The sequence below is a fragment of the Vanessa cardui genome, chromosome 28 (assembly GCF_905220365.1).
Source record: "Vanessa cardui chromosome 28, ilVanCard2.1, whole genome shotgun sequence".
Taxonomy (NCBI): Eukaryota; Metazoa; Arthropoda; class Insecta; order Lepidoptera; family Nymphalidae; genus Vanessa; species Vanessa cardui.
In genome coordinates, this window is record NC_061150.1 from 2390489 (window position 1) to 2413795 (window position 23307).

General features: G+C 34.3%; 3 protein-coding genes across 3 annotated transcripts; 2 read left to right on the forward strand and 1 right to left on the reverse strand.

Moving 5' to 3' along the window:
• Nucleotides 1-531: 531 nt before the first annotated feature.
• Nucleotides 532-7199, forward strand: LOC124541710 (serine hydrolase-like protein 2). Its single transcript, XM_047119645.1, has 7 exons — nucleotides 532-849; nucleotides 2213-2329; nucleotides 3372-3524; nucleotides 3906-4008; nucleotides 4820-4907; nucleotides 6142-6239; nucleotides 6792-7199. The coding sequence occupies exons 1-7, from the start codon at nucleotides 795-797 to the stop codon at nucleotides 7096-7098; spliced, it is 921 nt and encodes a 306-aa protein (XP_046975601.1). The 5' UTR covers nucleotides 532-794; the 3' UTR covers nucleotides 7099-7199.
• Nucleotides 7200-8887: 1688 nt separating this feature from the next.
• Nucleotides 8888-12314, reverse strand: LOC124541564 (THAP domain-containing protein 5-like). Its single transcript, XM_047119483.1, has 3 exons — nucleotides 12007-12314; nucleotides 11114-11297; nucleotides 8888-9292 (listed from the first exon to the last, which is right to left on the reverse strand). The coding sequence occupies exons 1-3, from the start codon at nucleotides 12081-12083 to the stop codon at nucleotides 8921-8923; spliced, it is 633 nt and encodes a 210-aa protein (XP_046975439.1). The 5' UTR covers nucleotides 12084-12314; the 3' UTR covers nucleotides 8888-8920.
• Nucleotides 12315-12686: 372 nt separating this feature from the next.
• LOC124541671 lies at nucleotides 12687-20641 on the forward strand. Its single transcript, XM_047119597.1, has 6 exons — nucleotides 12687-12887; nucleotides 13640-13720; nucleotides 14531-14739; nucleotides 15299-15484; nucleotides 17203-17362; nucleotides 18830-20641. The coding sequence occupies exons 2-6, from the start codon at nucleotides 13640-13642 to the stop codon at nucleotides 20369-20371; spliced, it is 2178 nt and encodes a 725-aa protein (XP_046975553.1). The 5' UTR covers nucleotides 12687-12887; the 3' UTR covers nucleotides 20372-20641.
• Nucleotides 20642-23307: the final 2666 nt, after the last annotated feature.

A 23307-nucleotide genomic window follows, 5' to 3' on the forward strand; every position in this document is an offset into this window, starting at 1 on the left:
AAGGGTTATAGGCAGCCTATATTTCAGAAAAGAGTAAGATTAAATCAGTTTGAGAGAATTACTAACAAATTCATAATTTTTAATTAATGAAATACTAAAAGGCTTACTAAGAATATAATTAAAAACATCAATATTAAATAAATTTAAATTAAGTTCATATTTTAGTGTTTCTCTCAAATATAACAGGCACGAGGGAAATAACAATCAGTTGTTAAAGTTGATGGCTAATTGCTGATGTAAATAATTGTTAAGCTGATACCGCTGCACTATGTTATATAAAATAAAAAAAACAAAAGAAAAATGTTCTTTAATTAATTCTTACAGAATAAATAAAAGCTTTATGACACAAAAATATTTGTGAATAATTTACGTTACACTCTTAATTGGATTTTTAAATAAATAATACAATTCTTGTATAATTATGTACGCTTGTGTGATGTCTTGGGAGTACAAGTACTTTAATGTCAATAAAAGCTGTTCTGCTGTTGACGTCAAATTAAAAGTAGCATTTGGCAACACATGTACTATTGATATGTCATACTGTGATAAAAAATGGAATAAATAAATGTTAAATATATTTGTAGTTTGTACTCTAAAATATAGATAATACTCTCTTGATATTATATTTTTTCTGTATGCTATACAGATTTTTTCATACTCTCAATGTATGGATATATCAAAATTTTGTGATAAGCTAATAACAGTTATATCTTGATGTGATAAAGATTATGTTGATTGTTTACGAAGTTTTTCTGTGATATAGACTTTTTTACAATCATATTAAATAAGTTAAAATGACACTTTTAGAAAAAGAATGGTTTATTCAAGCTCCTTGGGGTCGTTTGTCCAGTAAGTATATAATGCTTAAAAAAAAAAAGTTTCGTCTAGTCTGGATTTTCCTTATTGTTCGAAATTTAAGTTATTTAGCGGAATTTGAACTTTAAACTTTATGTTTCCAAATTCAAAATGAGTTGCATTAAAGTCGCTTATAACCTTAATATATGAAATCAGAAATGGTTTAATTTTAAACTGCCATGTTACTAAAATACCTCATATTGTTTTTATTTCTATATTTAGAAATTATTAAATATTCACGTACAATTATCAAAATATTTAAATAAATAAAGATACTAAATTCATGGGTTCGAAGAACTCTTTATCTGTTATGGAACTTGTATGGAGTTCATTCCACCACAATGCATAGGCTGATTTTCATACTGCACATGACAGTTGCCTCACAATTAAAGAAATTAAAAAAAAAATTATTTTTCTTAGCTTGAGATGAAATAGACAGTTTTTACATGAGAATTCAGTACCACAATATTTAAGACTACTAAAAATTATTTTCATTGTTAATTTGAATGAATATAGATTTATACTTTTATTGCTTTATCATTCACTGAAATATTAAGTAATTTTTTAGTTATAAAATTTATTTGAAGATCAATCTTTATTTTAATTATTATATTGTCTCGTTTTTGCTGGTTAATATGTAACTCTTAAAAACTAGCCATTAAGTATATTTTTGATTTTTGACTTTTATCAAAAATAATCTACTTGTTTGGATTGAATAAATAAAGATTTGCACTATTTAACCACTTGGTAATCATAGATTATTAATTTTATATTACTAATAAATACTATACTTATAAATAAGTTCACTTAAGGCTCACCTACAATGCTGTTTAAGGAGGGATAAGTTAAAAATTGCTGTCTTTTTCTTTCAAATATCAAATTTATGACGAGGGAAAGAGAGAAATCACAGTTTAACTTGTACTAATATGGACTTAATAGCTTTGTTAAGTCATTATTTTACAATATATATTGGTTATAACTACAGACTTTCACCGCATAGACCCCCCTTTAACAGCCTTTTAGACAAAGATAATGAGATTTAAACAGACAATTATTTTAATTTTAATTCACAATGTTTATAAATAAGGCATTTGTAATAATGTAGTATTTATTACTTGTCGGTAGGGCTCTGTACTAGCCTAATTATAGGTACCACATATTCAAATAAGTATGTGTTGTATGGGTTTATTCCTGCTTCAAAGTTGAGTAAGCCAGTAACTACAGGCACATGAATCATAACATTTTAGTTCCTAAGGTAGTGTACATCAATATGTGTGTATGACTATGTATGTTGTTGTATGTCATCAGGTAGGCCATTTCTAAGGCTACCTACCTGTTAATAATATATTTGTTACAGTTGTTGCATGGGGCGACTGCTATGATCCACCGGTTCTGGTCTGCCCTGGGTCCAAAGACACAGTCGTTAGTTTCAGACCACTCATTGAAATGTTACCAAAGAATTTTTATTATATTGGTAAGTATTTTGTTGATATTCGTCCTAAAGATCTTTCGAAACACTGTTTCATACAACAATAACAACAACAGCCTTTAAATTACCCACTGGGTAAGGCCTCCTCTCCCTTTGAGGAGAAGATTTGGAGCATATTCCGCCATGCTGTTCCAATGTGGATTGATGGAAATCACATGTGGCAAAATTTCTATGAAATTAGACTCATGCAGGTTTCTCACAATTTTTCCTGCACAGCACAGCACGAGATGAATTATAAACACAAATATATTTTATACAAATGTAATATTATTATTAAAAAGTAGTTTTTGGCTGTGACTTCGATCGCATTTTAAGGAATTGTTTCATGCCTATGGTGATCAAGCTTGCTTGCTCATTGAAATTTCATGAAAATCGGTACAGTATTTTGTAAAAAAAAATTGTGTTAGCAACAGGAGTTAGATTATAAATTAACATGGTTATTTTTATAACTAAAGTTATTCAAAACAGGATATTTATTTTTTTATTTTTGTTCGGTGGAGCTCGATATTTCGACATTATCTACGAATGTCTTGTTCACGGGACTGAAGTTTGTCGTTAGATATAGACTAACATCATCTTCATATCCCGTTTTAATAAACTGTAATTTACTAATAATAATAATATTTATTTTAAAATACTTGAACGCTTCGTGCGTTCAAGTATTACGTACCCCGTGAAATATAAACAAAAAGGTTTGCCAACTTGCGAGAAGAGTTTAAAAATGACGACCAGACTAATACAATCAAGGGATTATCCGTAAAACGTAAATTAAAAGGGTTGCCAATTTTGGAGATATAATTCTCTCATTATTTATTTAAAAAAAAAAGTTACGTAACGTGTTGTAGGAAAGACCCTCGTAACGTTTTACGAGACCCCCCCTCCCCCCAAAATGCGTTACGTATTACTTGAACACTTTAGAAGGAGGTAATTTTGCATTTATAATATAAGTTACAAAATATAAATTAATATCTACATAAAATCAGAAAATAAAATAATGTAATAATATATATATTTTTTTTTATTTCAGGTATCGACCTGCCAGGCTCAGGTAAATCGGATCACATGCCGCACGGCCTTATGATCAGCATGTACGACCTCGTATACAGCATCCAGGTCGTCGTGAAACACTTCAGATGGAATACTTTCATTTACTTGGCACATTCCATGGGTTGTACATTAGGTGAGATGCATTTGGAATATTATATAAAAAAAAAAAATTGGCGTCCAACTCCATTGTTGCCATATTGCAGTTATAAAATGTTGTAAAAAAAATTTGAATTTATTTTTAGTAAACCTATGATTATTATATATATAGTAAAGCAAAGTCGCTTACCCTTGTCTGTTCCTATCTATGCTTAGATCTCTAAAATTACGCAATCGATTTTGATGCGGTTTTTTTAATAGATAGTGTGATTAAAGAGGGAGGGATTTTTGTATATAATACACAGACAATATATTAAAGAAACATGAAAAAATCTGTATTTAGTGTCAGCATTGCAACCGTATCCATTATATGAGAATTACTGTTGTATAAAAAGTTAATATATAAATTAATTTTCAGGTAAACTATATGATCTATCATATCCAGGGAAGATAATCAAATCTATTGACTTAGACCCTGTAACATTAGGGGTGGTGGTGCCCGTGGAGGAATTTCCCAAATGGTAAAGAGCAATTATACTAAAAAATTAATTAACACAACTGCCCTGAATAAATTAACTTAAATCCAGTGTCATTATGATGGTGTGAAAATTCATACCTCCCAATTATTTAGGGCATACATATATGGTACAAACATGTTGTGTTCCAGTTTAAAGAATGTGCCAGTGGCCAGGCACAAGGGACATAACATCTTAGTTTTGTGTAAGTAAGCTTGGTGGTACATTGCTGATGGAATGGTTTATATTTTTAATAGTGCCAATGTCAATGAGTGTTGGGAACTTATTATCCGCTGGCTCATTTAAAACTCAAAATATTCTTTAATCTATACATATAATAAAATTTGAGTGTCTGTTTGTAATTAAAATAGCCCTTTTTAACTCAATGCATGTTTATGTATGTATACACGGTATACCAAAATAACATTTTTTACAATTTATATCCGTCTGTTTGTTCCGGCTAGTCTCTGGAACGGCTGGACCGATTTTGACGGGACTTTCACTGGCAGATAACTGATATAATAAGGAGTAACTTAGGCTACAATTTCTTTTGTTAAATTCAAACGCGTACAAGGTCGCAGGCACAGCTAGTCTTTTAATAATGTCAGTCAGCAAGAACCACCAAGAAACTTTTTCCACCATTTTACTGTATCTCATGAACTGAGTTAGTCACTTAAAGTTTTCATAGATTCAAATGCTGCTCTAACAAAAAATCTTAATAATTTTTTTTTTTACCTTTCTGTAGATGTTTCAGAACTTCCCCACACTTGGCCTGTACCTATTATGTTAATCAGTATGGCTTTTTTTTTATTTTCAGGTACGAATTGACATTTATAAAATATTTTAAAGATTATAAAAAGTTTAATATGGCCAGTGAGGAAAAACCAACGTATGACAAGGAAACGGTAAGCTTAGTTTACTTAAGCTATAACAAATAATAAAATTGGAGTGTCTGTTTGTAGTATTAAAATCGCTTTTTGAACGCACACATAGTACATGTATCAAAATAGCATTTATTACATTTTTGTTCCGACTAATCTCTACAACGGCTGGACCGATTTTTATGGGACTTTTACTGACAGATAGCTGATGTTATCGGGCAAGGGTAACTTAGGCTACAAAAATACCTGACCCGGACACAGCTAGTATACTTATAAATTGACACATAAATGGATTACAGGCCGCCTATTGATCTAAAATGGCGCAGATCGATCCTGATCGCTTGGGCTATTGTCTTAACACGAGAGGTAGCCTTGAAAGGAGGGTTAAATAGGTATAGTACGACACAACTTAGATGTAGCATCGGTAAATTCAATAAAACCGATTACTGCCGATTTACACAACCAATATAAACAGCTCCCAATCGCGCCATTCGACGCTATTGATTCCCGTGTCAGTTCAACCCGAGACAGCGAGTGCGTGTAAACAGACGTGTCAAATTGATGAATATATTAGGTCATATATTACAAGTTATTACATTTTTGTAAAGATCATCTTCACATAAGGAATAAATATTGTTAATTTGGGATAGCGTACTCAATTCGGATGTGATCGGTTTTACGAATTATGCCGATGCTACATCTGAGTTGTGTCGTACTAAATATTAGTTATTACTTAATTAATGGGGACTTACTAATTAAAAAAACAATTTTCTACTTCCAAAATTCCGATAGCAGTTTCTTCTTTTTATAATCTCGTGCTCGGCGGTAAAGAAAAACCCTCATAAGGTAACCTTCATGTATCCAAGAAACCGCATTGGAGCAAATTAGTGGTTACTTCTACACCTTCTTTTTTTATGGTACCTACAGGTTGGCGGACGAGCACATGGGCCACCTGATGGTAAGTGGTCATCACCCATAAACAATGACGCTGTAAGAAATATTAACTATTCCTTACATCGTCAATGCGCCACCAACCTCGGGAACTAAGATGTTATGTCCCTTGTGCCTGTAGTTACACTGGCTCACTCACCCTTCAAACCGGAACACAACAATACTGAGTACTGTTATTTGGCGGTAGAATAACTGATGAGTGGGTGGTACCTACCCAGACGGGCTTCCACAAGCCCCTGCCACCAAGACAGAAGCCTTAGAACAGTATTGGATCATTTACACCTTTAACATGATATATGATTTACAGATTATATCGAAACTGATGAAACGTCGCGGAATAAGTAAAGAATTAGCGGGAGAAATAATTAGTAGGTTGTCGGAGCCGGCGGGGAATGGTCTTATCAGGTACTGTTTAAATTTCATAGTAAATTAATTCTATTTACCGATTGTGATCAAACTCGGTGTTCTGTGAACAGACCTAAAAAAGACGAGAATTATTATTTTAAAGAACCTCATTTTACCCGTGTGAAGCCGGGACACATTAATATAGTCTATATAAATGGAAATAGGAAAAAAATAAATCTACGAGTTATGATTAATTATCATGTTTAGCTAATACTTAATACAATGCACTCAGGTGCATTGTGTGCTACTAAGAGTTTATGATTGATATATGTGTATTTGTTCATAATACAACAATTAAGCATTTATTTACCCTTCAATTTTACTTCTATAATATCGATAACATAAATATCGATTGTAGACATTCCAAAACGCATTTTTTTCTCAAATCGAGAGTGAATATCACAGATTAATCCAGCTCTCAAAATGTTGTTTGACTTTTTTCCTTTTATTTATTATTCCTTTTCACCTCTATATTTTCGTAGATCTGTATCCCTACCTAGACGTTCAAGCTATAACCAATAGATGGCGCTGTAACAATATTTTTAATTTCAGGTATACCTTCGACGAAAGGGTAAACTACCCTATTCACTCCCCCTTCCCCCCCGAACAAGTACTTAAGCTCTTGAACTCTTTGAAAACGCCGACGCTGACAATAATAACGGACAATTCTATAAATGCCGGCCATTTTAAGGGGACGCCATTTTTATTGAACGGTACATCACTGTCTGACAACTATAAAGTGAAGTTTGTCACAGGAACTCATGATGTACATATCGCTGAACCGGAAAAAGTTGCATCGTTTCTGGGCCAGTTTCTTTTACATGGTTTGGAAGGTTTAGATAACAAGGCGAAGTTGTAACGTCATGGGGGAGGTTATGGTTGTTTTAAATGGGGGAAATTTATAGTATTATATTTTTGTAAAATGTACAATTTTGAATTAAAATTTATTACATTATTATTGATTTTCGTTTTATTTTTTAATCTCTCACTGTTATACAATGAGCTGTGATGGCCCAGAGGTTAGAACGCGTGCATCTTAATAGATGATTGCGGGTTCAAATCCAGGCTAGCACCGCTATACATATGTGCTTAATTTGTGTTTATAATTCATATCTCTAGTCTAATTTCATCAAAATTCTGCCACATGTGCATTCCACCAACCCGCATTGGTACAACGTGGTGGAATATGTTCCAAACCCTCGTGTTCTAACCACTGGGCCATCTCGGCTCATCTTTAAAAATACACAACAAATTTTGATGCGGTTTTTTTTAATAGATAGGTATTTTGTAAGAGGAACGTTTATATGTATAAACATGCACAATATATTATAGAGACACGCAAATATGTTTAGTTTCTAAGGTGATGTCGTAGCGGTTTGTATTGTCTAATGACTGAAAACTGGTTGTGACACATTCTGTAGTATATTTAGTATCAGTATGGCACCCATGTGCATTCATATGCATGCATACGAGCATCGGTATGACGTGGAACGAGATGAAGCATGAAGCTCAAGACAGATCGAGATGGAGAACCTCTGTGGACGCCCTCTGCCCCATCTAGGGGTCATAGGACTTTAACAAACCATGTGCGAAGCCGGGGCGTGTCGCTAGGTCTGTAATTAAAACGGGAGGGGCAGCGGACGTGCTGCGAAGGCGATCCCGCAGCCTCTCCCATTCTGTGCTGATGGGTTTTTAGTGAGTACAATCTCATATAACCCGACATCCCCCCCCAGTAGTTGGGTGTCAATGAAGATTTACCCTGCGTTAAAAAAAAGGTCTGTAATTAAAATAAAGTCTAACTTTAGACTTTCTTGCTTTTCTGGTTGTTTGTAGTAGAATCTTCTTTCTGAACCATCAATAGTTTTTTAGTTACATCCAATTTAAGATTCAAGAGCTTTTATGAGCCTACTAGAATAAAGAAAACTTTTAAAAATGTTTACCTTAATAGCTGAAGAGGTATTGAACCTCCCAGGGTCTCCCAAGGTTGGAAATTTGTATACTTACGATTTATGGCATGCTAAGAGCAATAGCCATGACCTAATCGTAAAGTTTTTATGAAAAAAGTAAGTTATGATTCATCGATTTTACCAGCCTGCCAACGTGAACTAAATCAACAATTGTTGAGAAATGCCTACATTACAAATATACATATAGTCCAAAAAATAAAGGGGCTGATGACGTGCAGGGCTGACGCCGGCAAGGACATGGCTATTGCTCTTAGCGTGCCATAAATGGAAAGTATACAAATTTCTAACCTCACAGGGAGACCTTTACTCCCAGGGTTCACTAACTCTTGGACTATAAGTAATGATTGTGATTTAATTCAATCTGAGTTTAATTTGTGTTTATAATAACACTTGTCTCAATGTTTGTAATATTTTCATTTTCATTAAGCACTCTTGATCGCGGCATTTTCTTAACGAAAATAGCCTCTTTTAAAGAGCCGCGAATAAATGATTTAAAAAAAAAGAAATGTTGTCATTTTAGAAAATAGCCACATAAGCTGCCATCTTATAGCGTAATATTTTAAATCACTTAATTATCTGTTATATGTAAATAATACAATTATTGATACAAATTAAAAAAAAACAGTATCAGTTTGTGTTTTTTGAAAGTGAAACAAAATATAGTTCCTTAAATAAATTTAAATGAACATTATTTACAATGGCAGCACTAGAATATTATTCAGATCTAGCAACCCGGATCTTTATAGTTTCCTTTTCATAATTATCATTTGAAAGTGTTAATATTAACGGAGCACTTTTGTTAATTGGCTTTTGTTTCAATTTTTTTATTTCGTCTTCCAATAGCATCACTTTATTTTTCAGAGTCCTACACAATTGTCGACTACAGCGTAACCTCTGTAGAAGTTTCCTAGACCGTTCCTTTTGTTTCAGATATATTTTAGCCCATCTCCCATCCAACGTTGACACTTTCGATGGTCTAATAATTAGCAATTTTTTCCTTTTTCGTTTAATTTTCGTCGTAATCTGATCAGGATCGGGCAAACTGCTTCTGTCCGGTGAAATACTGATTCTGCTTCCTGGTATTTCCTGAAAGATAGATATATTGTCACATAACTTAAATGTAGCATCAGATTTACACAACCAATAGCAACAAGCTAGCTAGCTCCCTATCGCGATATTCGACGCTATTCGTCGCTATAGATTCCCGCGTCAGTTCGACCGAGAAAGCAAGTGGATGTAAGTCGACGTGTGAAATTGACGAATATATTACGTCATATGATATTACAAGTTATTACGTTTGTGTAAAGATCATATTCACATAACAAATAAATATTGATAATTTGGGATAGCGTACTTAATTCGGATGTGATCGGTTTTATGAATTTTGCCAATGCGACATCTAAGTTGTGTCGTACTATACTATTATATATGATTAATTTACAGTATGCCTTGTATCAAAAAGGATTACAATCATCACTATGTTTCTATATCTATATTAATATTATAAATGCGAAAGTAACTCAGTCTATCTGTCTCTATCGCTCTTTGACGACAAAACAGCTTAAACTAATTTGATGAAATCTGGTATAAAGCAAACTTTAACTCCAAGAAAGGACGTAGGGTACTATTTTACATTTCGCTAAGGTTTGCCAATGCCTATTCATATGATTCCCCAAAAAACTAAGCGAAATTCCCCAAAGTATGGAAAAAAATTACCCAATTCCCCACACAGAAATAAAGGAAAAACAATATAATAATCGACCTACAATTTTAACTTTCGTGCTTACAAAACATCGGCTAAAGAATCAATTACCGATCGTTTTGGTATAATACTAAATTCCCTCGTTTTCTCCGCACAGTGACAATCCCCAAACCAATCCCCGAACGACTTGCGATTCCCCGCATTTTGGGGAATTCCTCATACATTGGCAACGCTGATTTCGTTACAAGTAAAAAGGATAGCTTGATAAAAACAATAAGAAAAAAAGAGACACCTAGATGTTTTAATTGCGCGTGTGCTTATTATTCGGGCTACCAATCACCGCACATTACCATCATAGACTAACAAATTAATTATGCAGACGGTACAAACCACGTATACAAAATTTGAACTATCATACAAAAGGATTCAATTTATTTCTTTGTCTCTTAGGGATATTTTTATTTCGGGATTATTTTTATGAGCGGAATGAAGGCGATGTTTTGTGTACTTATCGATTATAGTTTTCATTGAATGTACGCGATGATTAAAAGCAGGTGCTTGGTCTTTCTTGGACGGGACAGGTTTTTCTTGAATGTTAATTCACGTACGCGTTTTTTAAGTGCTGCTTTTCTAGGTGTTTCAAAAATATCTATCTGTCTAGTACGCTGACATTGTTGAGACTCGTCGATGAGATTTGAATATTAATGTGTTCCTTGGAAATTAAACAATATAAGTTAAATATATCTCGCCACTATTGAGGTAGGCTAGAAATATATATATTATTTAGTTAAAATATATTTAGGAGATTCCTTTAACTATGCCACTGGCTGGAAAGAATAAAATAAAAATGAAACAAAAGCGCGCGAAACCATATCAAGCCGTCATTATTCTTTCTTTTTGGGCGCGAATAGTAAGGTCAATATTGGCGCGACTTGTAATTTGTTATAAGTGTTATTTGTGTCTTTTTTGGATTTGTAAACTCAATTGAGTAAGTAATTTACTTCAATATGTATGATTTGATGATTTATTTATGTTAAGATATATTCGAAGTTAGAACTATTTTGGTTTATTTTTAAATGATTGAAGTTGTTTATGTCCTGATTAAAGTTATTTGTGTTCTTGTCTTTTTTTTTAAATCTATTTCACATCTGTATGCTAAATATATATATAAATATTTCATTTAGTTTTTTTACTCTTTTTATTACCTCTATAAAGGGAACAGCGTTCTTCTCGAGAAGTGTACGACCTGTGTTTGAAGTATATTTATCGGTAGTTTTGAAATGGTCGCTACAAATTCTACTGCTTTTTGAAGGCATCCAACTGCGTTCACTTCTTTGTTTTCGAACGATTGCGATCCACTCTTGAAGCCGAATCTCAGTAGTTGGAAACCTACGAAGTAAAGACGGTAAATAGTCGGTGTCGTCCAATGATGTTCTAGTAAACAGATATGTCATTAACGCGCAAAAAGTGAAGACTAGAAAACGTCCTAATTGGGACGTTTGCCTTTAGTCGTTTTCATCATAATTATGCCAGTAATACGTAATAATACATCATAATTATGTAGTAATACGTTTTGCGTAATTAAAACATCTAGTTATTTATTATCCCTTTTACTTATTGTTTCATTCAAGCTATCCTTTTTACTTGTAACGAAATGTAAAATAAACAGCCCCCGGCGCGGCACACTTTTTTCTGATGTTTAGTATGGGTATAACATATCTGTTTATTAGAATATCTTTGGTATCGTCATAATATACACGAAGAAAATTATTTGTTTGTTAACATTAGCGATCTACTCTTAAAGCCTAATTTCAGTAGCTTTATTTTAACATATTATGGTAATGATAAACTATTTATATTTTATTTTCTTATATTCGACAAGTTTAACTTATAATTAAGTGTAACAAACAAAATTATAAAGAAAGGTTAGTAAAAGAAAAAAAAACTAAAGTAAAGATGACTTTACTGCCTAATATACGCATCTGTACTTTTATTCTGTGTCCGGAATGCAAGCATCTTTGTCGTTCTTACGAAAAAAGTGGATTTTCCATCTCTTTCTTTTTTCTAACTCCAAATATCAGAATATTAGCTTACTTACATGTGGTATGAGATCCCTTGTGTTTTATTAACTTTGCTATCGTAATTGGTACACTTTCTAAACACACACGACGGCATTTTGGATAGTTATTATTGTAATTAAGTAGGAGCGCGAAACGTATTACTCGTTGCCGTGCGCGACACAGACTAAATGCAAACGTCCCAATTCCTAATTGTCAAAAACGTCCCAATTCCTAATTGTCGTGCACTGTGTTTAGTCTGTGTTTTCTTTTCTTCACTTTTTGCGCGTTAATAACAAATCTATTTACTAGAACGTCATTAGTTATATGACAAATTATTTTAATATTTCATAAACAAGTTGTGAACAGGGGCACACCTAAAACAATAATAGGCAAAAAAAATTGTGAGTTGCTTGTTTTTGGTAATATTATTTAATAACAATGAATTTGTTGAATAACAAATATTTTACATGGAAAATGTTAAAAATGGTGAAACTATTAATTGGTAATACCAGGGATTTGATTGCCAATATTTTTGTCATAGTGGTTGACCAATACTCAATAATCATTCGATATCTTAAACTTTTTAAAACATTCTGTAAGCATTTTTAGTTTAACTTTATTTAGACACATTTAAAATATTTTAATGAAATTTTTCTTTGTTGATAAATTTGTAAAAAAACTGTAATATATTTGAGTCATTTCTTTTTCGATTAAAGTATATCAAAATTATATCGATACTCGTTTTTTAAAATCGAATGACTACTGACATCTTGCCATATCATTATCTATTATCTAGTGAGAAAATTTATTACAACATTAGAGCTATCTTTAAAATAAAATATTATTCCAATAAGTGTAACTTAAGAAGAAAATGATAATAACTCTTATGAATTAATTAAATAAAAGTAAACTCGTTAAGGTAAGTTACATTAAAATACAACAAATAACTTGCGACTATATTTATCAGCTGTTCATTAACCGGCGTTAATATGAAACATAAACATTTATAAATACATAAGTATTTATAAATATTTATTTATAGTACGTACGCAATAATAGAATAGAAAAAAAAGAAAATATATTAGTTACAACTACGGAAATAAATAAGGTTGTTGCCTACTAACATTATAAAAAAAAAGATATATCAACGATATGGCTTTTTATTTCTTGTGTCTATTTTTATTTACGTAAGGAACTATGTGTGTTATGAATCTTTAGTTCTTAAATTTTTTTAAGTATATTATCTATCTTTGATTGACTAACTAGAGCTTATAATATTCATAAATAACCTCATTCTTCAGAGGTCCTGTTTTCCAAGTGGGTTTGCAAGTAAACAATAAAAAAAATCGTACACTCATTATTATTTAATTATGGGTAATACATGCGTAATTATATATCTTATATGTTTGATGATTTTACTAGATAGTATGTCACATTAAGTCTTTTTTTAAATTCAAAGTGTATTAGTAATAGTTAAGTTTATTTACTTAAAATCAGAATATTGCTTATGATAAATTTGAGACATACAAATACATAACTTTCTGTTAACTGATTAACTATTCTAAAGTTGCTTATATATATCTATAAACAGACAGAAGATTTGGTATTGCTAGTTAAGCTATACAATAAGTATAAAATCAAATTTTAAAATTTAATAATTAATATTTTCAGATGGCATTGTTCATGAAACAGGATTTCAATCCTCCTATGTTATCGAGACGATGGATTGCAATCAAATTCAGACCAAATATGGTAAGATCTTAGTTTTAGTTATTTTTTATGATATAGGTTGGCATACGATAATATGGGCCACCTGATGGTAAGTGATCACCCATAGGCAATGACGCTGTAAGAAACATCAAATAATCCTTACATTGTCAATGCACCACCAATATTGATAACTAAGATGTTATGTCCCTTGTGCCTGTAGTTACACTGGCTCACTCAACCTTCAAACCGGAACAACAATAATGAGTACTGTTGTTTGGCAGAATAACTGATGAGTGAGTGGAACCTATCCAGAAGGCCTTGTACAAAGACCTACCACCAAGTAGAGGGTAAATATATACAATTATGAATTAAACATAGTAACTGTATAAAATTGAAGGCTTCTATTTTAAACACTCATCTTTGCGTCTCATTTAAATACAATGATTATCAGCGATTCTACCAAAGTGATCAATGTTACTGTGACTACATAATATTGTTGTAAATATATTGTTGAGCAACAGTGCGTATTCAAACTCTTTTTAAAAATATCCCTAAGAAATTCTCTAGCTTCAACGACCTCCGTGGTCGAGTGGTGTGTACACCGGTTCCTGGCCTAATCGAAGTAGATTATCATTAGTTTTCTATGTCGTCTTGAGTCTGGGTGTGACGTCGTTACTTCTGATTTTCCATAACACTAGTGCTATAGCTACTTACATTGGGATCAGAGTAATGAATGTGACATTGTCTCATATTTATTATTATTTATTTAAGTAATGTCATCATTTAAATAGAATTATTAGATGGTTTGTGATGAGTTTCCACGACATTAATAATTATTAAATATATTTTCAGCTGTTATACAGCCGGGAGCACATTATATCGATACTCGAAAGCGGTCTCCTGTTTCGAGAGGACAGCGTGGAAGTTGAACAAGAGGCCCCCGCGGCGGAGGCGTTGTGGGGGCGCGCGGGGGGCACTAGGGGGGGCTGGTTCACCCAGGGGGAGCGGAATCTGGCTATACTCGCTACATTGGCACTCATTGCGGCCGCACCTCCTAGAAAGTAAGAATGTTTTTTTTTATTTCATTTATTGTTGAATCGTCTATTTTATTTTTAAATAGCCTTCCTCTTTAGTACTAAAGAGAGCAGAGATGGCCCAGTGGTTAGAACGCGTGCATCTTAACCGATGATTGCGGGTTCAAACCCAGGCAAGCACCGCTAATTCATGTGCTTAATTTGTCTTTATAATTCATCTCGTGCTCATTCAATTCTTCATTTTTTTAAATTAAGAATTTTGTTGTCTGTGGTCATTGGTCATTTTTTTAGATTGTTAACGTGCTTTGAATTGAAAACGTGGTGGGCAGTTTTCAAATAAGTAAATAAATAAATATGAGACAACATCACATACATTACTCTGATCCCAATGTAAGTAGCTGAAGCACTTGTGTTATGGAAATCAGAAGTAACGATACCACAAACACTCAGACCCAAGACAACATAGAAAATTAACGGTAATCTACATCGACTCGGAGTGGCGTACCCATGAAATCCGGTGTACACACCACTAGACCACGGAGGTCGTCGAATGAAGCGATTCTCCGAACTGTATCTCGTGGGCCAGCTTCCAGCGCGCGTCGCTGCTGAAGCTGGCGGGCTACGCCCTCGTGCCGGCGGCGTTGCGGGCGGCGCACCGCTCGCGCTGCGGCGGGGCGCTTCGGGCGCTGCTGCCGCTGCTGCGCGACTACACGGCGCTCGTGCGCCGCGCGACTGCCTGTTGCCGGGAGTACGCCGCCCTGCACGCCCGACTGTGAGAATATACTTCTGTTTCATTATCTTATCCCACAGCTGGGCTCAGGCCACATCCCTGGGCGAATGTTTGCGCCTGATTCAACAACATCAATATTGGCGCCATATGTGAAGGTTTGGACCTGATTCAATAAATAACATTGACTTAAGAGAAAAGAATATAGAATTGTTTAACTTTGTTTTGGTTTATTAAAGTATTTTTTTTTGCACTGGTAACATTCATATGTATAGAAATTGGAGCGCCACCGTTCACGATGATATGTCCATATTGTGTCTAAATATACTAGCTTATCGCTGTAAGGGTAATTTTGGTTATTTTTCAATCCCTTTGAGACTGCTGGGCTCAAGCCATATGTGAAGGTTTGGACCTGATTCAATAACATTGGCTTAAGAGAAAAGAATATAGAATTATTTAAATATTTTGTTTTGGTTTATTAAAGTATTTTTTTTGCACTGGTAACATTCATAAGTAAAGAAATCGAAGCGCCACCAATCACAATGATATGTCCATATTGTGTCTAAACATACTAGCTTATCGCTGTAAGGGTAATTTTGGTTATTTTTCAATCCCTTTGATATTCATTATAATATAATTTCATATAGTATTTAACCCTGTGCAGTACACCCGCTTTTCGCTTTATCACATTATCTCCTCCACGCTGGTTGTCTGGAAGAAATCGCTTTTAAGCGATAAGACCGCCTGTTGTACATTTCTTCATTTTATATTTTGTGTTATTGAATGTAAAATTTATTTTTTAGTGTGTGTGTACAATAAAGAGTTATTATTATTATTATCATATCACCCTGCTGGGCTCAGGCCACATCCCTAGGCGAAGGATTGCGCCTGATTCAATAACATCAACATTGGTTTAAGAGAAAAGAATATAGAATTGTTTAAATATTTTGTTTTGGTTTATTAAAGTATTTTTTTGCACTGGTAACATTGATAAGTAAAGAAATCGAAGCGTCAACAATCACAATGATATGTCCACATTGTGTCAATCCCTTTGAGAATGCATGATCCGCTAATGACCCACACCTTTTAGGGTGTTTTTGGCTATTTTGATATATCTTTCCTCCATGTGGAGTTGGATGAGATTTCTCTCGAATAGCCACTGGCCCCCACCTTAGATTGGTTATATTACAATGATGAAGAGATTTTATACAACATTTGGGCTCAGGGAATTGTGTATTTATTAAAGTTTACAAAAGGGCCATTCATTTATTACGTAAGATTTTGAGATAAGTGGTCGACCGAGTCTCATGTTTCCTTACAAAGGGGTGGGAAGGAATTTCGATACATAAAATTTTTACTTGTCAGGGATCAGCCTATTCATATTTTTCTTATAATTAGGGGTTTAAAACTAGCCAAAATAGTCTTATGTAATAAATGAATGGTCCCTTAGTTATTATATATATGTCATAGTCCCCCCCCCCCCCCCACAGATAGCGCTGTAAGAAATACAAACCATTCCTTGTATGTAAATTTCCTTTTTTTTTATCGATGGAAAAACGTTTGACGCGCTTCCCCCACCTGATGGAAGGGGGGGGGGGGCGTACTCCCCGGTTTCCTGGCCGCCAAGTTCGTCCAGCTTAACCGGGTTTACCCACTAAAATACCAGCGGTACCCTCTCCGTCTTTCGGCGGGCGCCACGGGATCGTGATAGCCAGACTGCCTGACCAAACCCCCGTCCAACGAATTGTTGTCCGTCCTTCCAGTACGTCAGTGACAACAGTGATAGAATCGATGCGTACGATGCTCTGTCGGCAACAATCCGAGCTGTTGGTTCTGATGTCGCGGGCGACTTCCTCGCTCCTCGGGAACGTGCCCTGGCTGCACGGAGACGTGGCTTGCGAGTTCGATAGCGAGAACCTGATGGTGAGTGTAAAGTAAAGTAAAGTAACAGCCTGTAAATTTCCCACTGCTGAGATAAGGCCTTCTCTTCCATTAAGGAGAGAGATTGGAACATATTCCACCACGCTGTTCCAATGCGGGTTAGTCGAATGCACATGTGACAGAATTTCGATGAAATTAGACACATGCAGGTTTCCTCACGATGTTTTCCTTCACCGCCGAGCATGAGATGAATTATAAACACAATTAAGCACATATATATAGTGGTGCTTGCCTGGATTTGAACCCGCAATCATCGGTTAAGATGCACGCGTTCTAACCACTGGGCCATCTCAGCTCTTGATGGTGCTGGATGGATGGATGGTGATGGAGATGGTGAGTGTATCAAACCAAAATAAACTTTATCCAAGTATGCTCTTACAGGCACTTTTGAATGGTCGTTTAACAATTAAGTGAAGCTACCACCGGTTCGAAAGTAGATTCTATCGAGAAGAACCGGCAAGGAACTCAGTAGTTACTCTTTTTCAGCATTTAAACAACACAGTCATATTAGTTAAAACTTTATTCAAGTAGCCTTCTTACTTTACAAGGACTTTTGAATCGTCATTTAACGATTAAGTGAAGCTACCACCGGTTCGAAAGTAGATTCTATTGAGAAGAACCGGCGAGACACTCAGTAGTTACTCTTTTTCAACATTTAAAATACACAGTCATATTAGTTAGAATGGACTGGTGAATGATTTCAGTTTTTTATTAATAGATGAATTATGATTGATTTAATAATCAAATAAATGTTTAATAACATGTACAAGAAAAGCCTGTAAAGTTCCCACTGCTGGGCTCCTTTCCCTTTGGGGAGAATTGTAGGAGCATATATAACCACGCTGCTCCAATGTGGGTTGATACACATGTGGCAGAAGACACATGCAGGTTTCCTCACGATGTTTTATGTTACAGCACGAGATGAATTATAAAAACGAATTGAGCAGATCAAAATCAATCATCGGTTCAAATGTACACCAACCACTAAATTAGTGAATATATTCAACAACAACAGCAGCCTGTAAATTCCCCCTGCTGGGCTAAAGGCCTCCTCTCCCTTTGAGGAGAAGGTTTGGAACCTATTCCACCAGGCTGTTGCAATGTAGGTTGGTAGAATACACATGTGGCAGAATTTCTATGAAATTTGTCACATGCAGGTTTCCTCACGATGTTTTGCATCACCGCTGAGTACGAGAGAGATGAATTATAAAGACAAATTAAGCACATGAATCAGCGGTGCTTGCGTGGGTTTGAACCCGCAATCATCGGTTAAGATGCAAGCGTTTTAACCACTGGGCCATCTCTGCTCTTAATATATTCGATTTGTCTTAAATAGTAACAGCATTAGATATTTTTGAATGATTTATTCTTACGACATCACAAAACATATGTCGTACTTAATATTTTCTGCAACTCTTGGCACACTAATTTTATTATTTGCTTCAACAGAAAATTCATCACGCCTTCCTAGTCGTCCAATCAACACTGTTAAAGTACATAGCGTTAGCACACGCCATACCATCTGCGCATGCGCTGAAAATATACAAAAACCACAACGAAAGGATACACTGGATCCACAATGTCCTAATCGAGCACCTAGTCCAAGAATTCAAAGAGAATTACGAAGCATTGGAACGCATGTACAGGCTATTGAAGAATTATGGCGCGAAAGATAGCGATAGTGCTCTAAAAAAACCGGGTTCCGCCATAAACGATACCTGGTTATACTCAGACGTACACACAGGAATAGCTAGGTCGTGCCTAGAACTGAAACTGGCTCTCGAGAAATGTCACCACCTAGATATGTTCCTAGATTCGTGCGCGATGAACAAGCAGGAGATAAGCCTAGATGTCCTAGACAAAGATATAGATGAGATTATAGATAACATCACCAAATGTCTATCGACAGTTCAGAATTCACAGATAAGACTGAAGAAGATGAAGAATAAATTGAGAATCGATGATGAAGAAGTTAAAGTTGAAGATAAGGAATACGAGGAAGCGAATGTCTTAAGAATCGAAGATAAGGAACCGGTTATACGTGATGAAGTATTCTATTTCGTCAAGACTGAGGATGAAAGCGTTCCATCACCCCTCGGTGATATAGTAACGGGTCCTGGATTGAAAGAAAGGGAGACGTCGAAGGTCGTTTTGAAAGAGTTGCAAAGGAAGTTGGTGAAAAGAGAGGATATGATGAGGGAGAGAGAGAGGCAGGCGTTGGCAAAGACGATGCCGGAGTTGAAAAACATACCGGAATTCCCGAGGCAGATTAAATACGAGGAGTTCTTAGACCGCAAAGGTTTTATATCGAAGATAAAAAGACCAAAAGCAACTAAAAAACTTTTTAAGAATTATAAAATAACAAAACGCAATATTAAAGAGAAAAAAATAGGTGATTTCAAATTTAGAATCGATAAATATGAAACAGAAAGCGACATACCGTACGATATATTCAAAACAACAGACAAATTTAAGGTTAAAAGTCAAATATTAACAGTGGCAAAGTCAAAACGATTATTTATAGTGACGAAATGGCTCGATCTTACCAAAGACAAGAATGGTCTGGATTCGAGCGGCCTCTCAGATGGCTTGAGCGATGTCGAAGCGAGCGCTGTTAATAGACAAGTAATCAACAATAATAAGGACACGATCGACACAAAGAATTACAGATTCACAAGAAAAGATCTGGAACTGTCTCCGTCGTCGTCTGAAAGCGACTTCGATCATTTGTACAACGAAAGAATATCAATACTGAACGATGTGAGAAGATATAGAGCGGTTAGGAAGAAGAATGTACCCGCGAAAAGATTATCCATAGACAATGTAGACGAAAGCCTGAAGCCCATAGAGTATAGCTTCGGAACAGGTTTAGCTATGGCGTCTGTTCTACAGATAAATAATAACGCTAAACTACCGAATATGATACAAGAGGAGGTTTTTATGGGGGATGGAGAAGTGTCAGAAGATAGTGGAAATGATGAGGATGCTTAGTTCAGAAAACTATTCTGTGAAACGTGGAAATCGATTACGGTGCTAAGCTATTATGATACGTATTATCTTATAATAAAAGTGTTGAAAACAATGGCGCATATGACGTTTTAAAAGTTGACAATTCAAGTTCATTCATATAATGCAAGGCCTACACATGCTAGATGCAAGGCGCTGAATATACATCACCGTAAAAAAATCTTTATATTCCATGCTAGTGTATATCTGCTATATAATATTTAAGTACAGTGCTTGATTAATATTAGGTGGGAGGTAAAGTTCTGTCGTATTTATAAGCTAAAGTTATTTTGTTAATTAATTGTTGAAAGATAACTCTTGATATTAATTAATAATTTCTTCTGGGTAGGTACCACCCACTCATCAGATACTCTACCGCTACGCAGTATTATTGTGTTCCGGTTTGAAGGCTGAGTGAGCCAGTGTATCAGGCACAAGGGACATAGCATCTTAGTTCCCAAGGTTGGTGGCGCATTGACGATGTAAGGAATAGTTGCTATTTCTTACAGCGTCATTGTCTATGGGTGATGGTGACCACTTACCATCAGGTGGCTCATATGCTCGTCCGCCAACCTATTCCATAAAAACAACGATACAGTAATGAAAATTAATGTTATCACAAAGTTCCCGGTTCCAGCGTATTCTGCAGAGTTTAAGCGAGTTTAATTTCTCGCCATTGTTTTCTTTTTTTAATAATGTTGCCCACTTCAAAAACCGTAGCGACTTATTTTAAAGAAACTAATTGATTTTATTTATAAAAACATGTATTTAATATCAATCAATTATATTTATTGTTGCAAATTGTTTTTCATCTTTTAGCTAAAAATCCTAAAGACAACAAATAACAAGAAAAATTACCTGCTTATTTAAAATACGACAGAACTTTTCCAACAGCCAAAATATATTTATTTACGATACAATACTCGCTCATCTACTTATATTCTTTAATTATATAAAATGCTGGTAACAAATTCGCCGCCATTTTTAACCACAGATAACTCAAGATCTCGATGACGTCACGTCAATTGAATGTCAAAATTATTTTGTCTTTTTAATTCGTCGAGAGATATTTTAAAATTTTGAACTGAGTAGTAAATAAAAAAATCAGTGTCTCAATTTAAAATAAACTGACAAAGTTAACATAGTAATTTTTAATTAATATGTGATTAAGTAACTGTTTTAATAGATCTGATTTTCTCTATATCAATAGGCTATTTGACAATGCGAAAAATAAATGGCCAATTATTGTAATCACTATATATAATTAATGGATTAAAAAATGGTTATTTATTAACGAAAGTTGAAAATATGTTCGAGATATAAAAACTACTTTTACTGGGTTTAACCTATTAAACTAGTCAAATAGCCTATACTCAGTGGCGTAGCTATCGTAGGGACAGGTGGTGCACTGCACAAGGCCCCTGAGTTCAGGGGGCCCTCTAAACTAAACCTTTTGAAGCTAGAAAATCACGACCCTACGCACAAGATTTCTTATTTGGTATCTATAATTTTAAAGGGTAATTATTAGTGGGAAATAGGGGGTGAGGGCCCGATTCCTTTCCTATGCACCGGGGCCCTTCCTCATAGCTACGTTACTGCCTATGCTGGTCAATTTTTGGATCCAATCTGAGCTACAATGAATTGAAATGGAATCTAAAATTGTGGTTTTAACTAAACATAACAATATTATTCTGAGTTATTTAATAAGCTCGATTCTTACAGCGGTTAAGTGATGTGAACTTAGTAACAAGTCATTATAAACAATAAATAATCCTGTATATATGTAATGTATTCAGCAATAAGTAGTGATCGTTTGTTTTATTAGGTGCTTCGATTTTAATAAACTTTTATATTGATATGTCATTAATATGTTTCAGTATTTGTTATGTTATTTATAATGATTATTTAATAAATTATGTGATTATTAAAATTTAATTTGATTGTATGGTTTGTTTTATTATACGAGTAGTTTTAATTTTAATGTATCATAATGCCTGTAAATTTCCCACTGCTGGGTGGAATACACATTTCTATTAAATTAGCCACATGCAGGTTTCCTCACGAGCACGAAATGAATTATAAACAAATTAAGTACATGAATGTCCAGTGGTACTTGCCTGGGTTTAAACCCGCAATCATCGGTTAAGATGCACGCGTTCTAACCACGCGGCCGTTTGGGCTCTTTAACCTACAATAGATAATAAATCAAAATTACATTTCGAAATTATCTAATACTATAGATATGGGAAAGTAACTGTCTGTCTGTATATTACGCCTTCACGGCTAAACAATCTGGAACCCAGAAGAAGGATATCTTTACTTTTTAATACCTATTTCCTAAAAAAACATCTCCCTTCCCCCCTGTAACACGAGGGCTAATTTCATTCTAATATGTAAAATTGTTTTTTTATATTTTTATTTAGAATATCTTTACAAACTTTTTCAATATTTTCAATTAATCTACACTAGGGTCGTCATCGAAACCTAATTTTCATTATATCGATATTTTTTTATTCAATTTCATGATATATAGTTTCTATATAATCTGTAGCGTGCAACATTAAAAATTAAAATTTAATGTCATGGTTATGAACGCGCCAAGAAATTAAAATTCAAAAATCAATAAATCTTATCCCTAACATAGCTGTATCAATTTATTATTTAAAGCTATAAAAGCTTAAATAATTCAATTTATTTGAATCTAAACGACACCATCAGATTCACTTACTAATAAATGAAATTCTCAGAGCATTGATCTGACTAGATTCAGAAATCTTGTAAAAAAGTTATTTAAATATGTACATATATATCAACCATATATTGAAAGCTTATTAGTTGTTGATTTTTGCATTGGAACAAGGAGAAAATACAAATTTGTTACTCCTGTTACTTGATTGCGTAGTCAGTAACTTTTTTGTGAG

Coding starts and splice junctions, on each gene's coding strand:
- LOC124541671 (XM_047119597.1), top strand. CDS start 13,640: ATGGCATTGTTCATGAAACAGGATTTCAATCCTCCTATGTTATCGAGA. Junction 13,721..14,530: donor TCAAATTCAGACCAAATATG/GTAAGATCTTAG, acceptor ATATATTTTCAG/CTGTTATACAGCCGGGAGCA. Junction 15,485..17,202: donor GCCGCCCTGCACGCCCGACT/GTGAGAATATAC, acceptor CCGTCCTTCCAG/TACGTCAGTGACAACAGTGA.
- LOC124541564 (XM_047119483.1), bottom strand. CDS start 12,083: ATGCCGTCGTGTGTGTTTAGAAAGTGTACCAATTACGATAGCAAAGTT. Junction 11,298..12,006: donor CAAGGGATCTCATACCACAT/GTAAGTAAGCTA, acceptor TTTACTTCGTAG/GTTTCCAACTACTGAGATTC. Junction 9,293..11,113: donor ACGCTGTTCCCTTTATAGAG/GTAATAAAAAGA, acceptor TCTATCTTTCAG/GAAATACCAGGAAGCAGAAT.
- LOC124541710 (XM_047119645.1), top strand. CDS start 795: ATGACACTTTTAGAAAAAGAATGGTTTATTCAAGCTCCTTGGGGTCGT. Junction 4,908..6,141: donor CAACGTATGACAAGGAAACG/GTAAGCTTAGTT, acceptor TATGATTTACAG/ATTATATCGAAACTGATGAA. Junction 6,240..6,791: donor GCGGGGAATGGTCTTATCAG/GTACTGTTTAAA, acceptor TTTTAATTTCAG/GTATACCTTCGACGAAAGGG.